This window comes from Dermatophagoides farinae, chromosome 1 (genome assembly GCF_024713945.1).
Source record: "Dermatophagoides farinae isolate YC_2012a chromosome 1, ASM2471394v1, whole genome shotgun sequence".
Lineage (NCBI taxonomy): Eukaryota > Metazoa > Arthropoda > Arachnida > Sarcoptiformes > Pyroglyphidae > Dermatophagoides > Dermatophagoides farinae.
Genome location: NC_134677.1, coordinates 4,020,236 through 4,042,349, shown reverse-complemented (window position 1 = coordinate 4,042,349; position 22,114 = coordinate 4,020,236). Strand labels below are relative to the sequence as shown.

Here is a 22,114-nt window from a genome sequence, read left to right as displayed (position 1 = left end):
TTATAACAAGGCAAAATATTGCCCAAGAATTAAAATTCTAGTTTTCTCTCCAGGTTCCAAATGATCCAGAATGAAATCTTCGCCATCTAGTGGCAATAATCCAAAATGGGTGTCTATCTTTGTGGAGCTATTGATGTTATTTAGCATCGAGTTGCTACTGCTGCTTTTGGTCTCTCAATTGATTTGATCCATTGGATTTTCTTCTGTTGAATGATTTCAGTTGACCTGATTGTTGTTTGTTATTTAGCAGCAAACTAAATGCGCCATATCTTTTCTGGGGGATATCGCCAAAGAAAATAGCAAAAAAAAAAAGTTTCAACCATTTATTTTGCTCATGTTTTTTTTGATGTTGATGATTGTTTATTGTTTTATGTTTCATCATATTTCGTTCATCAAGTCCAATCGACTAAAATAACTGTACTTAACCGATTCGTTTCTTTCTTGAAAATCTTGAACTAATTTTGATATTTAAAACAGATTAAAAAACTGAAACTAAACTAAATTATTTTTGAATATTTCATCAAAAAATACAAAATAACAGCATTTATATTATCATCATTAATATAATCAGCAAAATAAATATTTTAATCATCAACAAAAGCAGATAGAAGAACGTTTCGGTTCATGTACCTGGTGGTCGTGGTGATCGCAGCATTTTTTTGTGGTAATAATTAATGACGTCAAAACAATTCTCATTTAAATACATACATTCGTATAATTTTCTACGATAAATGCAGTAAATAGGTGAATTTTTTTTAGTGGCTATGAATCAAAAAAACGAAATGTCAATTGTGATGGCAAATTATTAACTGAAACTTGGATTTATTAGGATTTTTGTCAAAAATCCTGCAAAAAATATTACTATAATAGAAAAAATTTATTTTTCAAGACAATCCCAGAAAACCACGCGATAAAAATGTCTTCGATACGAAAATGGTTAGCATCGAAAGTATTTTCATCGGTTCTATCCAATGATGGCCATCATCATTTGAACGATTCAAATGGATCGAATAATAACAGTGATGATGGAGGATTCTCATCCTTATTCGGATCACCATTCTCCAGCCCTTCAACATCAACTGGTGTAGGTGCTATAAGTAGATATGGAGATGCACATGCAATCCCCGGATCATCACATGATCATAATTCAACGATATTATCAACATTAGATTTATCATCATCAAATGTTGAAAATCAATCGTATTTCTCCATTATATATCATCATTATAGATCACGAATCCGTAAACATCAGATTCAAACAGCAACGATTCAGCCGAATGATAAACTCCTAATATCATTAATGTATCAATTCTTTCAAGCAAATGAAGAATTGAATTATACTTCATCAGAATTGGATACATTTGATGGTCGCAAAGATACTGATCGTTGTTCTGCCTTAGTGAATAGCCTCAAGAAAACTCAAGATCGTGTTATAAGTTTAATATTTAGTATAATGGACGAAATCGGTTGTGAACGTGCTTCAAGAGAGTATCGGCTAAAATTTCCCGATGAATTACTCACTGGCGAAGGTATCGAATCACTCAACAGTCAAATTTGGTTTGGAGCTGAATGCCTGACAGCAGGATCTACTATAACGAATAATCAAGATAAGTCGAATTATCTGAGACCTATAGCAATCAATTTAACCACAACATTGGACCAGATTCGTTATGAATTACGATCATGTTGTAACTATCTACCCAAAACGTAAGCAGATGATTTAGATTCTTAACCAAAGTATTCATCATGTTTTTCTATTTGTGTTTAGGCCTCGAATTTCAAAAGATTTAATTCGAAAATTAGAAAACTTTGATAATCTTTTTTCATCATTCGAATACGATTATGTAAAGGCAATGTTACAAATCAAAAACTGTGAAGATATTGAAAACCTACAAGAATTGACCATATTGTTTAGTGAAACATTATCATACACACTCCATAAAGGTTTAATTTCCAAAGATGATGTTGATGGCTGTCAACCATCAGTTATGATTGCCTTACCACGTCTGTCGATTGTTCGTGGCTTATTACAAGGTTTTGGTTCAGTTGTTTGTAAACACGACCCAGCAGAACTGACAACTATTTTACGACCTTATCATAGTTTATTGCTAGAATTGCATGAATTCCTAATGAATCTAAGTGATGATGAAGTTTTTTTTCTTGAAAAATTACTATCGACTAATCATGATAATCTAATTGACTATTCGGTTGATAATCAAACTGTGAATATTTCATCGTTGATGATGATAGATACACTGAATTTTCGTCAAATGAATCAAGATTCTCATCAACATCATCAAGATAGCCAATTGGCTATATTTAATAAATTTTTTCGTCATGCGAAACGAATGAAAGATTCTTGTCCACGTAATCCTGAACTAACTACAAATCATCGTCATCATCATAGCCATAACTATGATGATGAAGATGATAATAATCAATTACAATCAATTAAAAAACATAGATCTACGACCACGTCAACAATTTTGAGAAAATCTTTATTAACCAATCGTTATATATCGGCATCAGTGGATTTTTTATTGACCAATAATGTCCGCAATGATTCTGCCCCCAACAATAACAACGATGAATCGGGCAACAATAACAACATACAACGTTATAGTCCATATAAATCAAACAAAGTGCTTTTCCGTTTTAATTCATTGCCTAATATCAATTTTGATTTGACCAATGACAACAATGATATCGATGATGGCGATTATTATAATTGTAATCCTAAGCGTTCATCAATTATTTCGCATGATTATTCATCATCATCAGCTACAACAGCATCAACTTCATCATCATGTCCATCGGTATCGATTACCTGTTCATCATCATCATCCATGTCGGTTGAATTAGATTTCCTGAAACAAATCAAAGATATGCTCAAACGAACACAATTGAAAACTTTGACAAAAAATCGTAACTGTTGTCAACAAAAACAACAGCCGCAGCATCGATCAATATCAAGTGGTGGAGTGGTCACCAATTTTAATATCCAGCCTATAAATGAAATTCTTGCTAATCCACGGGCAAAAACAGCGGCAGATCGTCGTCGTTGCCATCATAACCATCATCATCACAATGATAATCATTCGAATAGCCATTGTGTTGATCAACAGTCCACACAAAAGAATAGTACGGCTGCCATGTTTACACCAACAACATCTGCATTTTCTAACAATTCCGTTCATTTTGATTTAGGTATCTATAAAATCGAAGCTACTCTTATTTGTATCAGAAAGTTAATTTGAATTTTTCATTTATATCTCCATTCAGATTCATTTTATACCGACGATCTTTCTCAGTTGACATTATATACCAGGAAAATTTTGCATCAAGTTTTTGTCATGATTTCAAGTAATATTCATCATTTGTTTAATTTGGCAACTAAAATTTTCTCATTTTTCTCTTTAATAGGAATCGCCGATGAATTTCAGACCAATTATGCCAGTGAATTACGTAACATATTACGTACGGTTTTTATGCTTCAAGATATCCAAGAGGAAGAAGAGGAAAAACGAAAACGTCAAATGCAAAATGATCAATCAATGATGATGATGATACAACCAATCGAAGTTCAAATTGGTCAATTATATATCGATAATAGTGATAATAATAATTATAATGACCATAATACTAATGGTTACAATTCGGTGGATAATCGTGAAATCGAAGAAGCAATAGATGCTTGTCATGAATATCTCGTAATGAATCAAACGAATATGAATGATCAAACGAATATGAATGATGAAACAATGAATGAAACAATTCCATCTACCAGTAATCATTCTAGTCACAATAATTATCAACCACGCTGTCCGCCTTCACCAAAAACAGTGGTTGCTGTTGATAGGACCATTTCGGAATCAATAACTGAAGATGATGATAATGATGACACAAACTGTGATAGAATGACGAAAAATATTCGTAATAATCATGGTAATAATGTCCGTAATCCTTGTAATTATTCGGACCGTGCCAGTTCTTCATTGGAAGATATACGGCCTAAATTCCAAAATCATCAAGGATCAACATCCAGTTTATCCTCGAATCGACATAACATTCAAACTGAAAAGACTGTTCGGACAAATGGCGTCGCTGACCATAGCCATCATCAGAATAGTCAAACAAACATTTCTCTAGATTCATCGCATTCCACCTCGTCATCGATATCATCATCCAATCAATCGTGTCACAGTTTGCAGCCATCTCAGTTCACATCTTCTAGTGCAACAACTATCGATGAAACTCGAGTTAATAATGGTGAACTTCCACCATTTCTTCAATTCACAGACACTGGATCTTCACATGGAATGATTCCTATTCTTGGTTCAGCAATAAGTATGGTAGAACAATCATCATCCATGATTAACGCAACTCCGACCCGATTGTTGATACCACCAGTATGGAAGCCCGATGCTTCTGTAACAAGTTGTGAATATTGTTCACAACCATTTACATTCATGCGACGACGTCATCATTGTCGCCGTTGTGGTCGTATTTTTTGTCATCAATGTTCATCGAATTTTGTTGCATTGAAATGTTTCGGATATGCTAAACCGGTGCGTGTTTGTGATCAATGTTTCGTCCAACATGAACAACAACAATCAAATCATGATCAACAGCAGTCACAACGTCGTCGTCGTCATAATCGCCATACACATCGACATCGTCATAATGCTACTTTTGGTGCCTCGTCATAATTTTTTTTTTTTGAACCGAATTTCAATAATTTGTTTTTCTATCTCTTTTCTTACTTCAAAAGTGATCTTATTTTTTGATTCTGGTCACCTAATCGCTTTTTCCTGTTTTTTCTTTGTACAAATAAATAATTATTCTGTAAAAAAATACTAAACTGGCAAGGCACATGGAACCCTCAAAAAGAAACGAAAAAAACTAATTGTATTTGATTTTTTTCTACTATAAAAATAAAAAATTATACTGCTGTATATCACCAGTTTTTATATTGATCAATTTATTTAGAAGTTTGTTTCTTGTTTCTTTCTAAGTAATTTTTTATTCCAATATTTGATTTTTCCGATCGGCTTTTCGGCCGTTTAAAGATTTTGACGCTATCAAATGGCAATCATTGCATTTGGTATCATTGGCGATATAGTAGTTGGTATTTTATGCAACAGAAATTCGGATGATTTTGTCGATTGCTTACTTTTTTACTCTTATAATCTATCTCTTTATGACGCTATTTACTTTTAATTTTAAACAGGAATTGGCACCAATTCTTGTAATTTGCTTGCACAATGCAAGTACTTTTGCATAGTGTAAACCTGGCATTCACAACATACACACTAAGCGACTTTTAATGGATTTTATGGCTTTTTTCTGCAATTAATTTAATTCAAAAAAATTTGAATTCATTACCTTTTCTACACAGCAATGTCTGTTAAAAGTGTTAACAGCCGCAGACATGCGTAACAACTCATTGCCTGAATTTAGTTTTTTTTAGCTTATAATCTTGTGAATATTGCATTCATTCACATATTCCGCATCCCAACCAAATCGACCAATGTGTACATCACCATAGCTACCATTATAAATGCTATAGCATTTTACATTGCTCGAATCTACACACACAAACACTCACTCATTGATCAATGATCAATGGTGACGACGAGAGCACACGAGTGGCAAAACTCCACATTAAATTGCACAGAATATGTGTTGAAGAAAATTACAATCACAAAAGGCAAAGCCAATCAAGTATTTTTAACAGCTCAACTTATTGATATCGTGGTTGAATTTTCACATTTTTCAAAAAACAAGCATTTTATTGATACAAATTTTGAACAAATTCTATTAAATTCGTGAGTTGTTTGCAAGAAAAATTTCTCAACAATTACTTAGTAGATAAATCCTTTGAATTCAATTCCAGTTTGATTCATCTATAGGAAAAAATATCGTATCGATTATTTTTATTTACGTTTGAGTTTAAATTGATTTAATTCAATACAATCGTGTAAAAAGATATTCTTTTGTAATTTATCCTATTGAAAATTTCATCATAGTTTGATCAAAAATGATGGATCCAAACATTGGCTGGTTCCAGCCCGAACAAGAAGGTCCGGCATTGAAATTATGGGTTTCCCTTTGGAAACGTGCCAAAATGAGCCATCATACGGCCATTGAAAATCAACCAGATTTTGTTCCCCTAACTAATAATAATAATGGCACTCACCATCACAATGATCATCATCATAATCTTCATCTTGGGCATCAAATGAATGATAATAATAATATTGATGATTGTCATAAACAAGACCAAACAATGCCTTCCACAACGACCCCTATTTCCATATTTCCTAATGGACCTTTCCATCCATTTTATTTGAATCATATGGCTAAACGAAATCATTCGGATAATCCGGCATCTACATATAATTTTAATGATAATCAAAATATTTGTGCTAAATATAATGGTACCCCTTGGCGTACATTACGTGGACATTACAGTCCTGGCATTATTGGTCTACATCAAGAAATTGAAGATTTTTATAATTATATGAAACCAACACCAGAAGAGCAATTTATGCGACAAAATGTTGTCAAAAGAATTTCCACCGTTATCAATAATTTTTGGCCCGAAGCCAAAGTATGTTGCAATAATAATAATTAACTTTATAATATAAAGCTTGTATATTCATAATTAATCATTTACAGGTTGATTATTTTGGTAGTTTTCGTACCGGTTTATATTTACCGACAAGCGATATAGATATGGTTGTATTTGGTAAATGGGAAACCATACCATTGTTTACATTGGAAAAAAAATTGTTAGAAACTGGAATTGCCGAAGATAATAGTATCAAAGTGTTGGACAAAGCTAGTGTGCCTATCATCAAACTTACTGATCAAGAAACCAAAGTTCGTGTGGATATAAGTTTCAATACTAGTAATGGAATCAAAAGTGCCAAATTGATCAAAGTATTCAGTTATTTTTGTTCATTTTACCATTTTATTTATATTTGTCTTTTTGCTTAGGATTATAAACAAGACTATCCTAACCTAGAAAAACTAGTCTTCGTTTTGAAACAATTTCTTCTACAACGAGACTTGAAAGAAGTTTTCACTGGTGGTATTAGTTCATATTCGTTAATATTAATGGTCATTAGTTTCATTCAATTACATCCACGAATCGAAGCACGCTTACCTGATGCTAATTTGGGTGTTTTGTTAATCGAATTTTTCGAACTATTTGGACGATATTTTAATTATTATCGTGTTGGCATTCGTGTCAAAGATGGTGGCAAATTTGTACCTAAATCTGAAATTCAAAAAAACATGGACTCTAATTATCGGCCATCAATTCTATGTATCGAAGATCCTTTAAATCCATCGAATGATATCGGAAAAAATTCGTATGGGGCTTTGATGGTTAAACAAGCGTTCGAATATGCATTTACTACTCTACACCAGGCTGTTGGTCCATTATCAACAACTGTTGATCAGACAAAATCAATATTGGGCCGTATAGTTCGTGTCACCGATGAAGTAATTGATTATCGAAATTCTATAATTGAAAAATTCCCACTGCCATATTCAGATATGAATACCAATAATGACGATAGTTCAAATGGTGGTGGTAGCGACGGTACTAGTGGAAAAAGTTCTGGGACGAATCTAGATAGCACAAGTGGCAAATATATGGGAGGATCATTGACTAATAGCAGTCATCATCATCATCATCGTCAGACCAAATCTCCTCGACATCATCATCCTCATCATAATAAGACGTCAAATTGCAATCCAAATTCAACGGATTTCGATAAAGACTCAAGTGATAGTGATGAAGTCATCTGTGATACAAATACAACGAAATCCAGTTCACTTCCTTCGATGGTATGCCTAGTGTATTTTATTTTATTGATGATGAATCATTTTTCATTGTTCCTAGTTAGATACAATTACGTCTTCCCAGGACACAAATGCTAACGATACGGCAGCTGCCTCCATTCAACAATCGCAACCACCTCAGCCATTATTGTTGAACACTCAGCCACCGCCAGTTCATTTAACATTTCCGACATCAGCTGCAACGAATCAATTTTCAACAATATCTACATCATTTTTATCACCATACGCAAACGCGATGCATCATGCAGCTGCCGTTGCTTTACAACAGACAATTACACATCAACAACAACAACCTGTTCCGGTTAGCTTATCACCACATTATCATCCGCATCACCATCATCTTCCATTGGCTCATGCGAATTATATTCAACATCAATCACAAGCGACAACGATTCCACAGCCGCCAACCACCCTCAACATCATCACACCGTTCATCATCAACTGGAATGTTATTAAATAGAAGATATAATAGCAATAACAGTAATAATAATAGTTCATCAAATAATAATCCAATGGTTGCGATCAATACAAATGGCCTTTCTAATATAACGACAAATTCAAATTTATCATCATCAAGGCGACCAAATTATTACAACAGTAGCAGTAGTACGTCAAGTAATTCGAGTACTAATTCCAATTCCAACAGTGGAGCTAATTGGAATAATAACGTTCCAATGATGACCACCACGAATGGATCGAATACTAATAAAAATACATTCGATTCCGATATAAATATGAAAACTTTAGCCAATGGAAATATGATTGCTGGAAATAAGGCTACGTCTTCGTCATTTGGAAAGAATACGATTCGTCAATTTTCTAACTCAAATGATCATCAATCCATTCGTAAGACTCAGATTTATCATGGTAATATTAGCAACAAGTCTCAACAGACATCATCAGTATTTTCTAATAGTCTTGTTGACAAATTTCCATCTTGATTATCATCAATTGTTATCAGTGTGGGTAAAATCAATGAGTTCAAGATGAATTATATTTATCATACAGAATTCTAAAAGAGATTTGAACCTAAAATAATGATCAACAGAAACCAATTTGGTTTTCGCATATTTTGAATTATGTACAAATTGGATCATTCTGTTTTTGAATATAATTTTTATCCTGGATTTTATTTCATCGACCAATGTAGTCGTTCTCAGTGACTAACTGTTAGCAAAGATAATAAAATCAAAATTATAATTTTTTTAGTTCGATTTATCAATGCGAGTTTATGTGATTATGGTTATGATTGATACTCAATAGCAATTATCATCATCATCATCATTTTAATGTTGAAATAAATACATCTTGGTCTGCACAAATAAAAGTAATTTTATCATTAACTTCAATGCTCGTCATCTATGGGCAGGGCATTAAACGAACACATTTGAACCCCCCCCCTGTGTACAGGGTAGACTTTGAACTTAAAAATGTATAAAAGTGAATTTCCATCATGTACGACATTCATTCACATTGAGTTAATTGTCATATGAAATGAAAACATTTTTTAAAGAACGAACAAAATGGATATGAAAAATTGGCTATTGAATCATTTGGAAATCAAAGGTGATTCTGGTGGCGATGATGACCTGATCGAAACACTCTCTATCGATAAGTTTACCATAAAAATTCATCAAAGTCCTCAGTCGTTGTTGGATAAAATTTCTTTTATTGAAAATAATTTCACATTGACGTATCCAATGATTCATCTGAATGATACTTGGTATTATGAAGTTCAAGTACGCATTCGGGTTGCTGAAACATTAATTGCTAAATTATCACAGCTCAAACCTCTGGCAATGGGGACTGAAATTTCAAACATTCATAAATTTAAATTCCAACGACGTTTACAAGCTTTGAATGCAATGTTAAAAAAAGCTGAACCTATTAATCAAAAATTACCAAACGTGTGCCATTATCGGGTGATTAATTGCACCAAAACCTCGATCTTGGCTTGTTTTCATGATGTTTTAGCTGAAATAATCCATGGAACCCCAATTCTTTTGGTCACAGATTTGTATTCCACGATTCCGATTGTTTTTTTACGTGAAATGTTCATCGAATGTGGCGGCCCAGCATCCGTTTTTAAACATTTAATTGATTTTAGAATATCAAATCAAGGACAAATTGGCACATATTTGCTAACGGATACCGCCGATATACATTCAGCGCTGGATAATTTGTTCGATGTTTACATCGTAAGCAACTTATCTTGCATCAAAGTTTTTGCTCAAGAATCGTTGCGACCGAAAATTGAAGCAATTGTCGAACAAAAATTGAAAAATCAATTTGTCAATGATTCTTTGTTTGCAGAAAATGAATCTTTTTCAATTGGTTCAAAAGCTTGCTTAAATCTTGATGCTATTCGGGTCGATCAAAATAACCAGGGAATCGAATTTCATTATTATCGTTATGTCGATGAATCAATCAACATGATCAACCGTTTGAAAGGTTCTTCATATCGAACTTCTTTCGTTTCTATCTGGTCTACTGAAGATATTGGGATAGGATATAAAATAGCGCGACAAATTCAAACTACCCAACGCAAATCGATTAACTGTTGTTCAATCAACCTACAGAAATCATTACAATCTTGGTCATTAGAGTTGATTCCCTCAGAATCATATCATAGATTTGCCGAAGCGGCAAATTTCGATTTGAAAACGACATTAAACAAAAGGTATTTATCATCATTATTCATTTTTATTCTCATAAACTTTATTTGTTTATAACCCAAATCGTAGTTGGTCGACGTTGAAAAATCGCTCACAATTGATCGTTGAAACTCTGGACGCAATTCATGAGGATAGCATAGAAATCGAATTGATACGATTTAACATTGAATGTCATCCAACGTCTGAAGAATGGAATCATTCGTTTTTTGAATATGAAGATTCTGATACTTCAAGTCTAATACAATTAAATTACAAAGCACCGTTGGGCAATATTATTATTCATTTAGACAATCAGATTGATAGTGCTAAGTATCAATATGATAATGCTTCCAGATTGATGTTATCAATATTCTGTTTTAGCTTGCTATTGGATGGAAATGTTCTCACATTATTAGTCCCCAAGAATATATTCAACGATTGGCAACCAATAGTCCAACATTTCAATTCAAATCCTATTACCAGGGGCATTCTACAAATTATTGAAATTGACGACACATCGTATCTAACAAAATGGTGGTCAGACCTTAGGAACGAAAAACGTTATAATGGATTGCTATTACTTCTTGATGATGAGAGACGAATCGAATCTCTATTCATCAATCATAAATGTTTTTTCACCAACAAGGGTGGATGGCAATCGTTAATCAAATGGATTCGTTGTCGATATCAGTGTTTGATTACAATGCCATTACAAGAGTACAATATGAACAAAATTGTAACATGAATGTAATCTGTTAAATTCACTTTTTCATCTAATATTTTCTAAATTGCTATCAATTTTATTAAGTGAATCTATACTAAAATCCAAATAAAGCTTTATTCTATTATCGATTCAGGACATGATTTTACAAATGTTTTCAAAAGCTCTATTTCCATCAGATTCCAACATTGTTGTTGTTTATAGTTTTAGTAGAGTTTTTAAACTCTGTCTAAACTTTCAGGTATTTGCTATTGTTATTTTCGCTGCATTTCGATAAATAGATTTTGTACACATAAATAAAAATGATGATGATCTATAGATTTATACAGAAAAAACGCATGTGGTTAATAATAATTATCAATCAAATGTATATTCATGAAATTCATGAAAACAAAAAAAAAAAAAAAATATACTGATGATAACAATGATGAGTGTTGAATGCAAAATAATGATCCTGAAAAAAATGAATTGAAAATTAGTCAAAACATGCTTTGTGGTGCGATTTTACAAACAACAAGATTCAAAATGTGAGTGTTAATGAACCACCAATCAAATAATAATAATAATAATAATAATAATGTCTATATTTATATACACAATCGATAAAAATACAATTTAAAGCTATGACGAAAATAAGGATGTATAGGGAATTAATCAATAATTGATGGAAATTCTTATATAAAATATAAAACAGATGATTGAATGGTCATTGAGGGTAAACATATATATATTGTTGCAAAAAGGGTAATATCTTAAGGTAGAAACATCTATACAAAAAATCTTTTGATTTGTCCATTTTTTCAAAATTTATAATAACCAAATTACAAGTTGAAAGTGGTTTCATCAAAAATCATTTGGAAACATCTTTGGCCAATCGACGACGTTTTGCCGATGGTGGTGGTGGAGATATGGTTTCTATATAAAAAAAAAAATAAAGATGTTAAAAATCACATAGAAGAGAAAAAGAAAATTCACATAGATAAAAAAGCAAATACCTGATGCAGAGCTATTTCTCAAAGATGGTCGTGGATGTATCGTGGTAGTAGTACTGGATGTTACTGCCGTAAGTAAAGTTTTTCGAGATCGTTTAACTAAAAGAGAATTATTGTTACCACCACTTGTTACAGGATTATTACCAGCAACTGTATTGACGTTATTACTGCTATCTAATAATGAAACCAAAGGTTCACCAACATTTGAAACGGAAATGACACTTATCGGATGAGTTATTGTCGGATTATTAGAGATAACCGATAAAGTGGTCGCTGAACTATTATTATGTGTGAGCATTGTTGATGATGAGTTAAGACTTTTACCAATTAAATTTTGATTGATCAATGATTGTGGTTGTTGTTGATCAACATTTATTGTATCATCAGTAACAAATGTTTCTGAAACATGATCAGATGAATTAATTAGTGTTGTTGCATTATTCATTGTTTGGTTTGATGTTGATGATTCAGTTGGTTTCTTTCGTCCACGATTCGATCGTGTTTGTCGATTTGTAGTCGTACTTGTGTTTCCGACAGCAGCTACTAAAGTGATGGAAAAGATTTTAATTTCATGAAAATATTAGAAAATTTAAGATATTACCTCTTTTAGGCTTTTCATTTAATTTAATCGATTCGTTTATTGTATCCACTGAAGTTGTTGTGAATAGCGAGATCGAGTCATTTGTTGATTCTGTCATTTGTATTGATGAGGCCCGCTGATTTCGTTGGCCACGTTTGACGATTGTTTTGGGAGTTGGTTGTGTGTTGGGTTGTACAGTTAAAGTCGTCGAATTTCTTAATATTCGAGAATTGGTCACCGTCGGCGCTGTTTCATTTTTATCATCTTGACCAGATTCTGATGTTGGTAAATCTGAACATGGATTTGTAACAAAATTGACATAAACGGGTGATACTGTTGGTAAGGCCATTGATCCAATGTGTTGCTGTGGTATGGTTGTTATTTTAGTTTTTCTTGCCCGTTTTAGAGGTCTTGTTGCGGCTGCAGTATGTGTTGATGAATCTGTTTGATCGGAAACATTTGCACTATCAATACCTATATCATCATTCATTTTCGATGTAGATAATATAGATTGATATTTTTGTTGTTTGAAACTCAAAGATCCATGTTGAACGTTCGGTGTAGAATGCGATTCTGGGTCATCAGATTCGGATGATAACAGAACGCTACAATCGTTCGTGGTGACAGCAGCTGTCTGTTCAGCAGAAGAGGGTGATGATTTTACAGAATCAATTGTGATCGTCGATATAGAGGATGTGTGGAATACTTGTTGTTGTGACAAGGTATCATTTTTTCGTTTTCGTTGACGAAGAATACTAGGCAATGTTTTTGTTGCTGTTACAGTTTTGCTATTATTAGTAGAAGATTTAGTTGCATAGATAGAACCTTGTTGTTGGGTTGTGGTGGTATTGGATGTCAAATCTTGATTCGAGGTATAATGATGATGATGGAGCGTTGCTGGTTTTGATATTAATATCTGTCGTCTTAGTGGACTGTTACTAAGGCTATTAGAGGTGGTTGTAGTCGTTGTATTATCGGCTTTAGATAATAGTGGACTTTCCGCTTTCAAAATGACTACATTTGAACCAGCAATCGAATCCGAACCGCTGGGTAACATAATCACTGTACGAGCTACCGACGTTTGAGGTTGAATTGCTAATTTTGTGTTGGTCGTTGATGGATTATCGGTTTGTAGTAATGTTGATTTCATCATGGTTGTTTCCATAATTTGTTGGGTTGGTGTTAACTTAGACTCGAGTTCCTCCTTAGATGATTGATGGGCTGAAACAGATTCTTTGGTTTTTTCATTAACGTTTGAACGAATAGGATCTTCGGTCGAAATCGAATCAGTCATTTTAGTACTTTCTACAGAATTATCCGAAGAGTTGATTATATCGTCAGATTTCTTTTCAATACTTTCTTCGTTTTTTAATGTCTCAGAATCTATAGTTTTCAAATTTGATGAATTCATTGCATCGGAAACTGATTGCGTCCGTTGTTCCGCAGATGGTATTTGTTTATTATTGCTAATTCCCTGTAGATAATCTGATGTAACAATCGTTGTCGTTGTTGATTGAGCAATAGTAGTTGCTGCAATCGCCGCTGATGATGTTGGTGCTTTCACTGAAAAAACCGTACCTTGATTATTTGATACAGCCATCGGTATCAATAATGGCTGCGATGATCCTTGTTGACCAACCATTGGTAATTTATTGGATATAAGTTTAAATGATGTTGGCGTTGCTGATGATGATGGTGATTGTTTAATTGAAAGTAATTGAATTTGTGGAAATTGTTGCTGCTGGCCACCAGTTGATGTGGGTAAAACAGTCCGATACAATGGCGAATTATAGACGACACGAATCTTTTGATTAGGTGATGACGGTACAGTTGTTGTCAGCATTGTAGCAGTTGTTGTTGGTACAACGGACGAAATATTATTGTCTGCATTCGTTGCGGATGATGTTTGAGGGGCAGTCAAAAAAGTATTCATTGTATTTGCCAATTGTATCGTGGAACCAGTTGAAAGTGTTTGTGATGTTGGATGTTTAAAATGCACTAATACAGGTTGCTGCTGTGGCTGTTGTTTTTTATTTGGTGATGGTGCTTCATGGCTTGTTTCCAGATTAGAATTCGATGATATGAGCAATGTAGAATCTTTGCTACTTGGAGTGAGCAACGAAGATGAAACGTCTGATAATGGCGATGAAGTTTTGCGTCGAAATTTAGCAGTCGTCGCCGTCGATTTACTAGCCAAATGTTTATTGGAAGATGAAGAAATTTGCTGGTTTTTGGTGAATGTTGATGAATTAGAAATTTCCGGTTTCAAAGAAGATGGCAATGATGTTTGTGGTTTCAACACTTTAGGTTCATCTAATTCGTCCAATACAACACTTGAAGTGGTATTAGTCGAATCTTTTGTTTGAAATGATTCATTTGTTGTAAAATTAGTAACGGTTGTTGCAAGTGGATGACTTTTTGATGCGATCGATGATGGAACCGTTGTTGATAATGATACTGCAGGTGACTGAGCTGATTGCTTTATCAATGGTTTTTCGATATCAGAATCAATACTAGTTGATGGTGATTCTTGCGAAGATATATCACCATTGATAATCAACGTCATGGCCGATTCTTGCTGTTGGCACTTTTGCTGTTCTTCTTGCTTTTCTTCAACAGAAGATGACTGCTTAGTTGTTAATTGTGAATCAGTTTTTATAGATGAAATAACTTCCTGATTTGATTCTTGAATGGATTTTGTCGTTAAAGAATCAGAAGTGGATAATTTTTTAGCCACATTCCCTGGTGCTTTTTCTAACTGATCGGATTCTGATGAAAGATTCTTTTTACTATTTTGATTGAAATCATTTGTTGGCATTGATGATTTGGATACAGAAGCAGAATTACTACTACCACCACCTCCACCAATACTACCGATACTCCCGCTTAGGAAATGTGATGGACGACTTGAATAGAAACCATAATCATCAGCATCACTATCATCCTCACCATCTTCTTCATCATCATCCAAAATATGATCGGGCAATTCTTGTGAATAATCATGTTTTATAACATAGAATGAATTAGATCTTTGTGAACTTATTGCGGATGAAGTATCGACTAAAGTTTTCATCATAGATGTAGATCCTGATGTCGTTGTAGTAGATGATGGAAAGATGGCTGCTGTAGTGGTCACCATCGAAGATTCCGCTTTATTTTTAGTTGAAGTTGTTATTATTACATCGCTTTTTTTACCATCAACGTTAGTTTTTTCTTCAATTTTAGAATCCGTTGTTGACTTGCAATCAATCCGGGTATAATCGTCATGTTGAATGGTGGAATTCAATGGATCTTTTGTGGATCTATCGAATGCAGACGCAGGTGCTAGAAAATATGAGGGCGATATCGGTGCCGATGATTCACTAACCGCTGACATTCGTCCAACACCTGAATCATCCAAAAATACAGAATCTGGTGGAGTCCTTGATTGCTGTTCCTCATTCCCACCATTGCCTTCGACGTTACCACTCAGCATTTTGGATAATGATTGTTTGAAATTAACTTGTGATTGTTGTTTATTTCCAGTCATAACCATTTCAGTTTTTTGTTGAAGTGCTGATGATTGGTCGCTGCTTGTAGTCTTAGTAAAGGTAGTGGTTGGAGCAGATACAGCTGCCGATTTTTGTTGATCTACAAGCACCAGCGGAACTTCCTGATTTTTCACAACAAAGGTAGCATTGTCCAAGACACTTTCCTCCGATTTTGTAGGTATATCTGCTGTGACAGATACTTTTGCATGAAACGGAACTTTTGTTGCCATCATTGTGCCAGGTGAAGATACACAAGAAGAAACAGTAACAGCAGTTGGTAATGCAATTTTAGTGCACATTGGTGGATTTACAGTAGCTGAGTGTTGTCGCTGACTCAATTTATTCAATAATAAACTTGATGGATTGTTTTTTGATACAGAGCCGGTGGCTTGTACTTGGAAAGTTTTGTGAAATTGTTGCGGGATGATGTTAGCAACAGATGTCGATGATGATGATGCCATCGTACTGGCAACAACGGGTGTAAGTAATAATTGCTGTTCCGATTGTTGGTGAAGAGATTTTGTCGCTCGAATCGGTGATGATGATGACGACGGCGAAGCTATCGAGATGGTTGTTGCGATTGTAGCTGATGTCGGTTGATTAACAGAAAAACTGTTGTTGTTGCTAGTGTTTGTATTAGAAGTGGGTATGGATATTGATTGACTTAATTGCATGGTGTTGGATTGATGAACCAACGTTGGCGTTGTCGATGTTGACAGCAACGTATGTTGACTAGATTTATTTGGAGATGTATTGGCAACTGCTGAAACAGTATTTAACAGCTGTTGTTGTTGCTGGATAGTTGTCGTGGATTGCTGCTGATTAGGCTGTTGGAAATTCTGATTTGACTGATTAATTGTTTGCTGTGATGATGATGAAACCAATTTCACTGTCTGTGAAGTCGATGGTACTAAATTTGGAGTCGATGACGATGATGAGGAAGCACCACCACCAGAATTAACAAGTGACTGATTAGCGAATCTTACGATAGCACCAGCGGATAGAGCTGATGATACTGGAAATGAATTCGATTTGGTTGCCAAAAATATCTGTTTCCTATTACCGCCCAATTGAACACCGGGTGAAACTGTCGATGGAGATGCGGCTGTCATCATTGATGCACCTGTTGCTGAAGATGTTACTGCATTCTGTAATGAACTGGCTGGTACATTTGCAATGATAAACGTTCCACCAGATGGGGATGAAACAATAGTCGGATTTCCCATCGTCGTTACTGACGATACAGCAGCCATTTGATCGCTAGCACCAGTAGCAGCATTTACCATCTGATGATGAGCAGCGGGATTCGTTGCAATCATCATTAATCTTGGTTTTTGATGATGAAAACGCAACGATTGCTGTGATGCTTGTTGATTCAACATTAATGTTGATTGATTGGCAGAATTAGATGTTTGCGGTTGTTGTTGTTGCAATTTTTGTTGTTGTATTAGCTGTGCATTCGCCGGTATCGTCAGAAAAGTTGTTCCCGAATTGGATTGAATTCTAAAAATTATGCCATATTATGAGTTAAAAATAATAATAATTTTAAAGAAAAACATGGAATTTACCTAGCCGATAAATCTGTAGTTGGTGGTTGGCAAATAGAAATGCCACCACTTGGTGTAAATTGATTCGATGGTGTCGTTGGTGTTGATGGCAGCGAAGACGAGGATGAACAATCCGTGGTCAAGGTCGTTTCCGTTGACTGATTTGCCTTTTTCCTCGATTTTCGTTGTTTTTTTGGTTTGGCCAATGGCGTTGTTGGCGTAGTGGTACCATTATTATCTGCATTTGATTGAGATTGATCAATGGTGGATTGCTGTTGTTGCTGCTTAGTAGAAGTGGATGATACAGCCATTGTTGGATGGTGAACGACATTTCCGGCAACAGGATTACTTATCTGATGGATAGTTGTGGTGGTTGCTTGACCAGCACCAGCTGATGATACTTGTACCATCATTAATTGATGCGTTACTTGACCCAAAGAAGCAGCGGTGTTACTATCACCACTGTTTTGATGATAATGACGATGATGGGGAGTGCTACTTAACAGACGAATTTGTTGCTGTTGGGAATTTACGTTTTCATTTCCTCCTCCTGTGGCGACAGCTGTCGTAATTTGTTGTTGAAATGACGTTGAATTACTTGACGATGATGAACACGATACGACCGGCACATCGTTTTGCAATAAATTTACTAATAATGGGCTGGATAATGCAACAGCATTCGACGATGATGATCCAACGGCATTCGTCATCGATGATTGTTGTTGTTGGCTAATCGAAAAAGCTTGACCAGGACCACCACCGGTTCGAATCAATATTTGCTGAGGTTTTGCTATAACAGGATTCGACGAAGAATTTATTGTTTGTTGTCGAATTAATGGTGACGAAGATGGGGGTGGAGGGGTTGACATGCCACTATTAGTATTGTTATTGACCGATATGAATCTTGTACTGGTAGTTTGTGGTGATGAAGGCTGCTGATGGATTAACATTTCACTTCCGACAGGAGAAAGGGAAGTAGGTGTTCGAACTTTCGGTGGTGGTTGTGACGGCGTCAAAATGGCAGGTGGTATTGGTTGTTGTGATGTATTGGTATTTGTCGCAATAGCTGCTGCTGCTACGGTACGCCATGAATGTTGTGTTCTAGCCGGCACATAAATCTGCCTTGGACTTTCGTTCAATGATTGTTGAATAGATGAAATTGGTAGTTGCTGTTGAGATTTTTGCAATGGTGATGTATAGACTGAAGAATTGTTGGATAATTGTTGCTGAAACTGTCCAACATTGTGGGCCGCAGTCGTTGCCATAGCTATTGATCCGGAAGTAGTTTGAGCTGGTAATGTCGTTGTCACTGGTAATACTGGTACATTGTTATTATTACTTTGTATCATAATCGATTGCTGTTGCTGTCCAGCACCATTACTGCTACTATTATTGATTAGAGACATTTTCGATTGTAAAGGAGATGATGATCGTATCGCATGCTGTTGATTATGAGTAATGAAAAATGGAATATTCTGACTTTTATTATTAGGATCCGGATTCATTGCTAATATTGTATGATGCTGTTGATTGGCATTTGTTTGGTTCGACATAATCGATTGAGTTTGATTAGCCGTGATCGTCGTCGTTGTCGCTATTGTTGTAGTGGCAACCAAAGAAGACGATGTAGTCGCCGTTGTCAATGATGAGGATTCCATCTCTTCCAATAATAAATTAAGATCATTAAGATCAGTCGGAAAATCAACATTTGGATCTCCGGCCGCAACCGAAACAAGAAGATCATCATCTACGGCATCGATTTTTGATTCCAATAATATATCACTACTAGATTGCTGTCGATTACTTTCACTATCAATACTACCAGTAGACAATTGATTATGCATCAAAACCTGTTGCCGATGTTGTGGATTCGATAACGATTCCTGTGTTTTGTATGCAGATGAGTTTAATGTCGGTGATTGTGATGTTAATGGAGGCAACAGATCAGTCAATTTATTATTTGTTGCAGTTGTCGTGGCTGATACCGATGGAATACCACCACCGCCACCACCACTACCAGCAGTAACAACCATTTGACATGATGTAATTGTTGTTGTATTAGGCACTAATAATTTCGATGAATTTGACGATGATTGATCCATGGAGACCATTCGTGTCATAAGTGTAGATGCCGAAGGTTGACGATTCAATAATAATTGCCGCGGTCCTATCGGTGATTGCTGCACACCTGTTGTTGGTAGTGTCACTGTTTGATTGGTGACTTGTTCATCATTGTTATTGATAAATTGAGATTCTGAGGTATTCTGGCTTCCATTATTGTTATCGATAATGAAATTGAATTTGATCGGTTGTTGTTGCTGATAATGGTGTATCGGATGTTGACTATTATTACTATTATTATCAGTATTTATACCAAATTGAGAAGAATTAGTGAATGAAGATGTAGATGATATGATTGGTATTGTCGATGCTGTTTTCGAGGTTGGTAACTTTGGTATGATCATAGGCACATTTGTGGTCGTCGTAGACGACGGCAGCGGCGGTGGTAATATACTGAGAATTGTTTCATTATTGGAAGATGATCCATTAGCACCTCCACCACCACTATGAATACTAGTACTACTATTGCTATTTTCACATTCGATCGTAGTTGTGGGTAATGTGATGCCATTGATTCGATCATTCGTATGTTCGAAATAATTATTATCATTTTTAACTGGTGGTATGACCAAATGGGAATCCTTTTCGCGTCCGATATGATTTTCAATGGTAAAAGCATCATTTTGATTGCTATCGATCATGCAGGTATTGGATGTGGCCGTAACGTTGTTGTTTCTATTCACATCACTAGTATTTGTCAATGATATTACCTGTTGACCATCGACTTGTACCGACAGTATGCCGATATTACGGAGTGTTGAATCTCCATGTTCGGCAAGCTGCCGTAATTGTTGAGCAGCATCGTCCGATAGGTTTAAGGTCACTCGTACGCTATTCCAAGGCTCCACTTTGGTTACCTTGATAAGATTCTTACCTAAATTCAATAGAAAAGAGAAAAATTAAATAAACAAATTTTAAATTAGTTAAATTCATTTACCATTCAACAAAATAATCTTCAATTTGGTTATAATCGTGCGTAACTTGTTAGGGAAATTTGTATCATTCAAATTTCCTTCACAAGTAAGCCGTACTAATTTTCGTTTTGACAATAAATGATTTCGTTTGTTGGATGATTTTGTTATGGTTGTAGAATCGATTATTTCACTCTTGTTTACAAATAATCGTTTTGATTTAATAACTGTATTCACAGTTGCAGCTGATAATTTTATTTTATTTTGTAGAATTTTTAAATTCTCGTTATTGTTGTCGTTAATATCTTGTGATAATGATGATGTCAACGAATCCATAACTATTACAACGAAAGAGATGGAATTTTTCAATTGAAATTACAAAATCTAATTGAGAAATCAAAATGAACAACATACCAAAAACGCCATCTACAAAGTAATTAGTTTTGATGGAGATTCTTGATTTGAAGAAAAATTGGATCCGTATTTATTGTTGGCCAAACATTATTGTTTTTCAATTCTTATGTTAATATGATTCTTCGTCTTTTAGATTTTCAATTACTGTGCATACATGTAATAACTTTCTGTGTAATATGTTTATTTAGCAGCTGATCACCATATGATATCCGGATTTATTTATTTAACCATGAAAACATTCTCATTATATATAAAATTATGATTTAAACTTGAATTGACGAAAAGAACACAGGTGTGAAAACTGTTTCACAAAAAATGTTTTTTACTACGAAAAAAAATCTGATAAAATGAAGACAATTAGCGTTGTTAGCGTGAATTATTAACAAAACTATAAAAATCATAATCAAAATGATGGATCAATCTGTTGAATCATGATTGACTGAAACTATGATAATCAATAATAACAAACATTTGAATGAGAGAATTTGGATGCGGCAAGGAATCGATGTTGACAAATGGAACGGAATCAGACATGTCGAGAATATATAAAGAAAATAGAGGATAATCAAACTTTAATGAAACATATAATTAAAAATGTGGCCAAATGGAACTTTGGACCAGATAATGAATTTAATGGCTGTGATAATAATCATAATCAAATTCATCAATAAAAAAAAAGAAATAGAGGGAACGAATAATTTTTTTTTTTTTGTAAACACACACACACACACATACAAATATACAGACATATATCCAGAATCGAAAGAAA

At 34.6% G+C, this 22,114-nt stretch overlaps 4 protein-coding genes across 6 annotated transcripts; 3 read left to right on the top strand and 1 right to left on the bottom strand.

Annotated features, from left to right (window-relative positions):
- The first annotated feature begins 41 nt into the window (after positions 1-41).
- Positions 42-4,955, top strand: LOC124492117 (uncharacterized). The gene is made up of 6 exons (XM_075734785.1): positions 42-417; positions 478-664; positions 738-1,707; positions 1,769-3,207; positions 3,283-3,363; positions 3,424-4,955. The coding sequence occupies exons 3-6, from the start codon at positions 917-919 to the stop codon at positions 4,707-4,709; spliced, it is 3,597 nt and encodes a 1,198-aa protein (XP_075590900.1). The 5' UTR covers positions 42-417; positions 478-664; positions 738-916; the 3' UTR covers positions 4,710-4,955.
- A 655-nt stretch (positions 4,956-5,610) lies between these two features.
- On the top strand, positions 5,611-9,083 carry LOC124492125 (terminal nucleotidyltransferase 4A). 2 transcript variants are annotated; one of them, XM_075734773.1, is made up of 5 exons: positions 5,611-5,828; positions 5,897-6,613; positions 6,682-6,945; positions 7,003-7,860; positions 7,916-9,083. In XM_075734773.1, exons 2-5 carry the CDS (start codon positions 6,041-6,043, stop codon positions 8,333-8,335), a joined length of 2,115 nt encoding a protein of 704 aa, XP_075590888.1. In that variant the 5' UTR covers positions 5,611-5,828; positions 5,897-6,040; the 3' UTR covers positions 8,336-9,083. The 2 variants fall into 2 exon arrangements, with proteins under 2 accessions (XP_075590888.1, XP_046910885.2); XM_047054929.2 differs by having other exon boundaries at positions 5,706-5,828; positions 6,030-6,613.
- Positions 9,083-11,381, top strand: LOC124491747 (uncharacterized). The gene is made up of 2 exons (XM_075734781.1): positions 9,083-10,555; positions 10,620-11,381. Exons 1-2 carry the CDS (start codon positions 9,399-9,401, stop codon positions 11,272-11,274), a joined length of 1,812 nt encoding a protein of 603 aa, XP_075590896.1. The 5' UTR covers positions 9,083-9,398; the 3' UTR covers positions 11,275-11,381.
- Positions 11,348-22,021, bottom strand: LOC124492111 (uncharacterized). 2 transcript variants are annotated; one of them, XM_075734727.1, is made up of 6 exons: positions 21,346-22,021; positions 20,958-21,269; positions 17,921-20,894; positions 12,844-17,855; positions 12,246-12,785; positions 11,348-12,165 (listed from the first exon to the last, which is right to left on the bottom strand). In XM_075734727.1, the coding sequence occupies exons 2-6, from the start codon at positions 21,265-21,267 to the stop codon at positions 12,101-12,103; spliced, it is 8,901 nt and encodes a 2,966-aa protein (XP_075590842.1). In that variant the 5' UTR covers positions 21,268-21,269; positions 21,346-22,021; the 3' UTR covers positions 11,348-12,100. The 2 variants fall into 2 exon arrangements, with proteins under 2 accessions (XP_075590842.1, XP_046910864.2); XM_047054908.2 differs by having other exon boundaries at positions 11,546-12,165; positions 12,246-12,782.
- Positions 22,022-22,114: the final 93 nt, after the last annotated feature.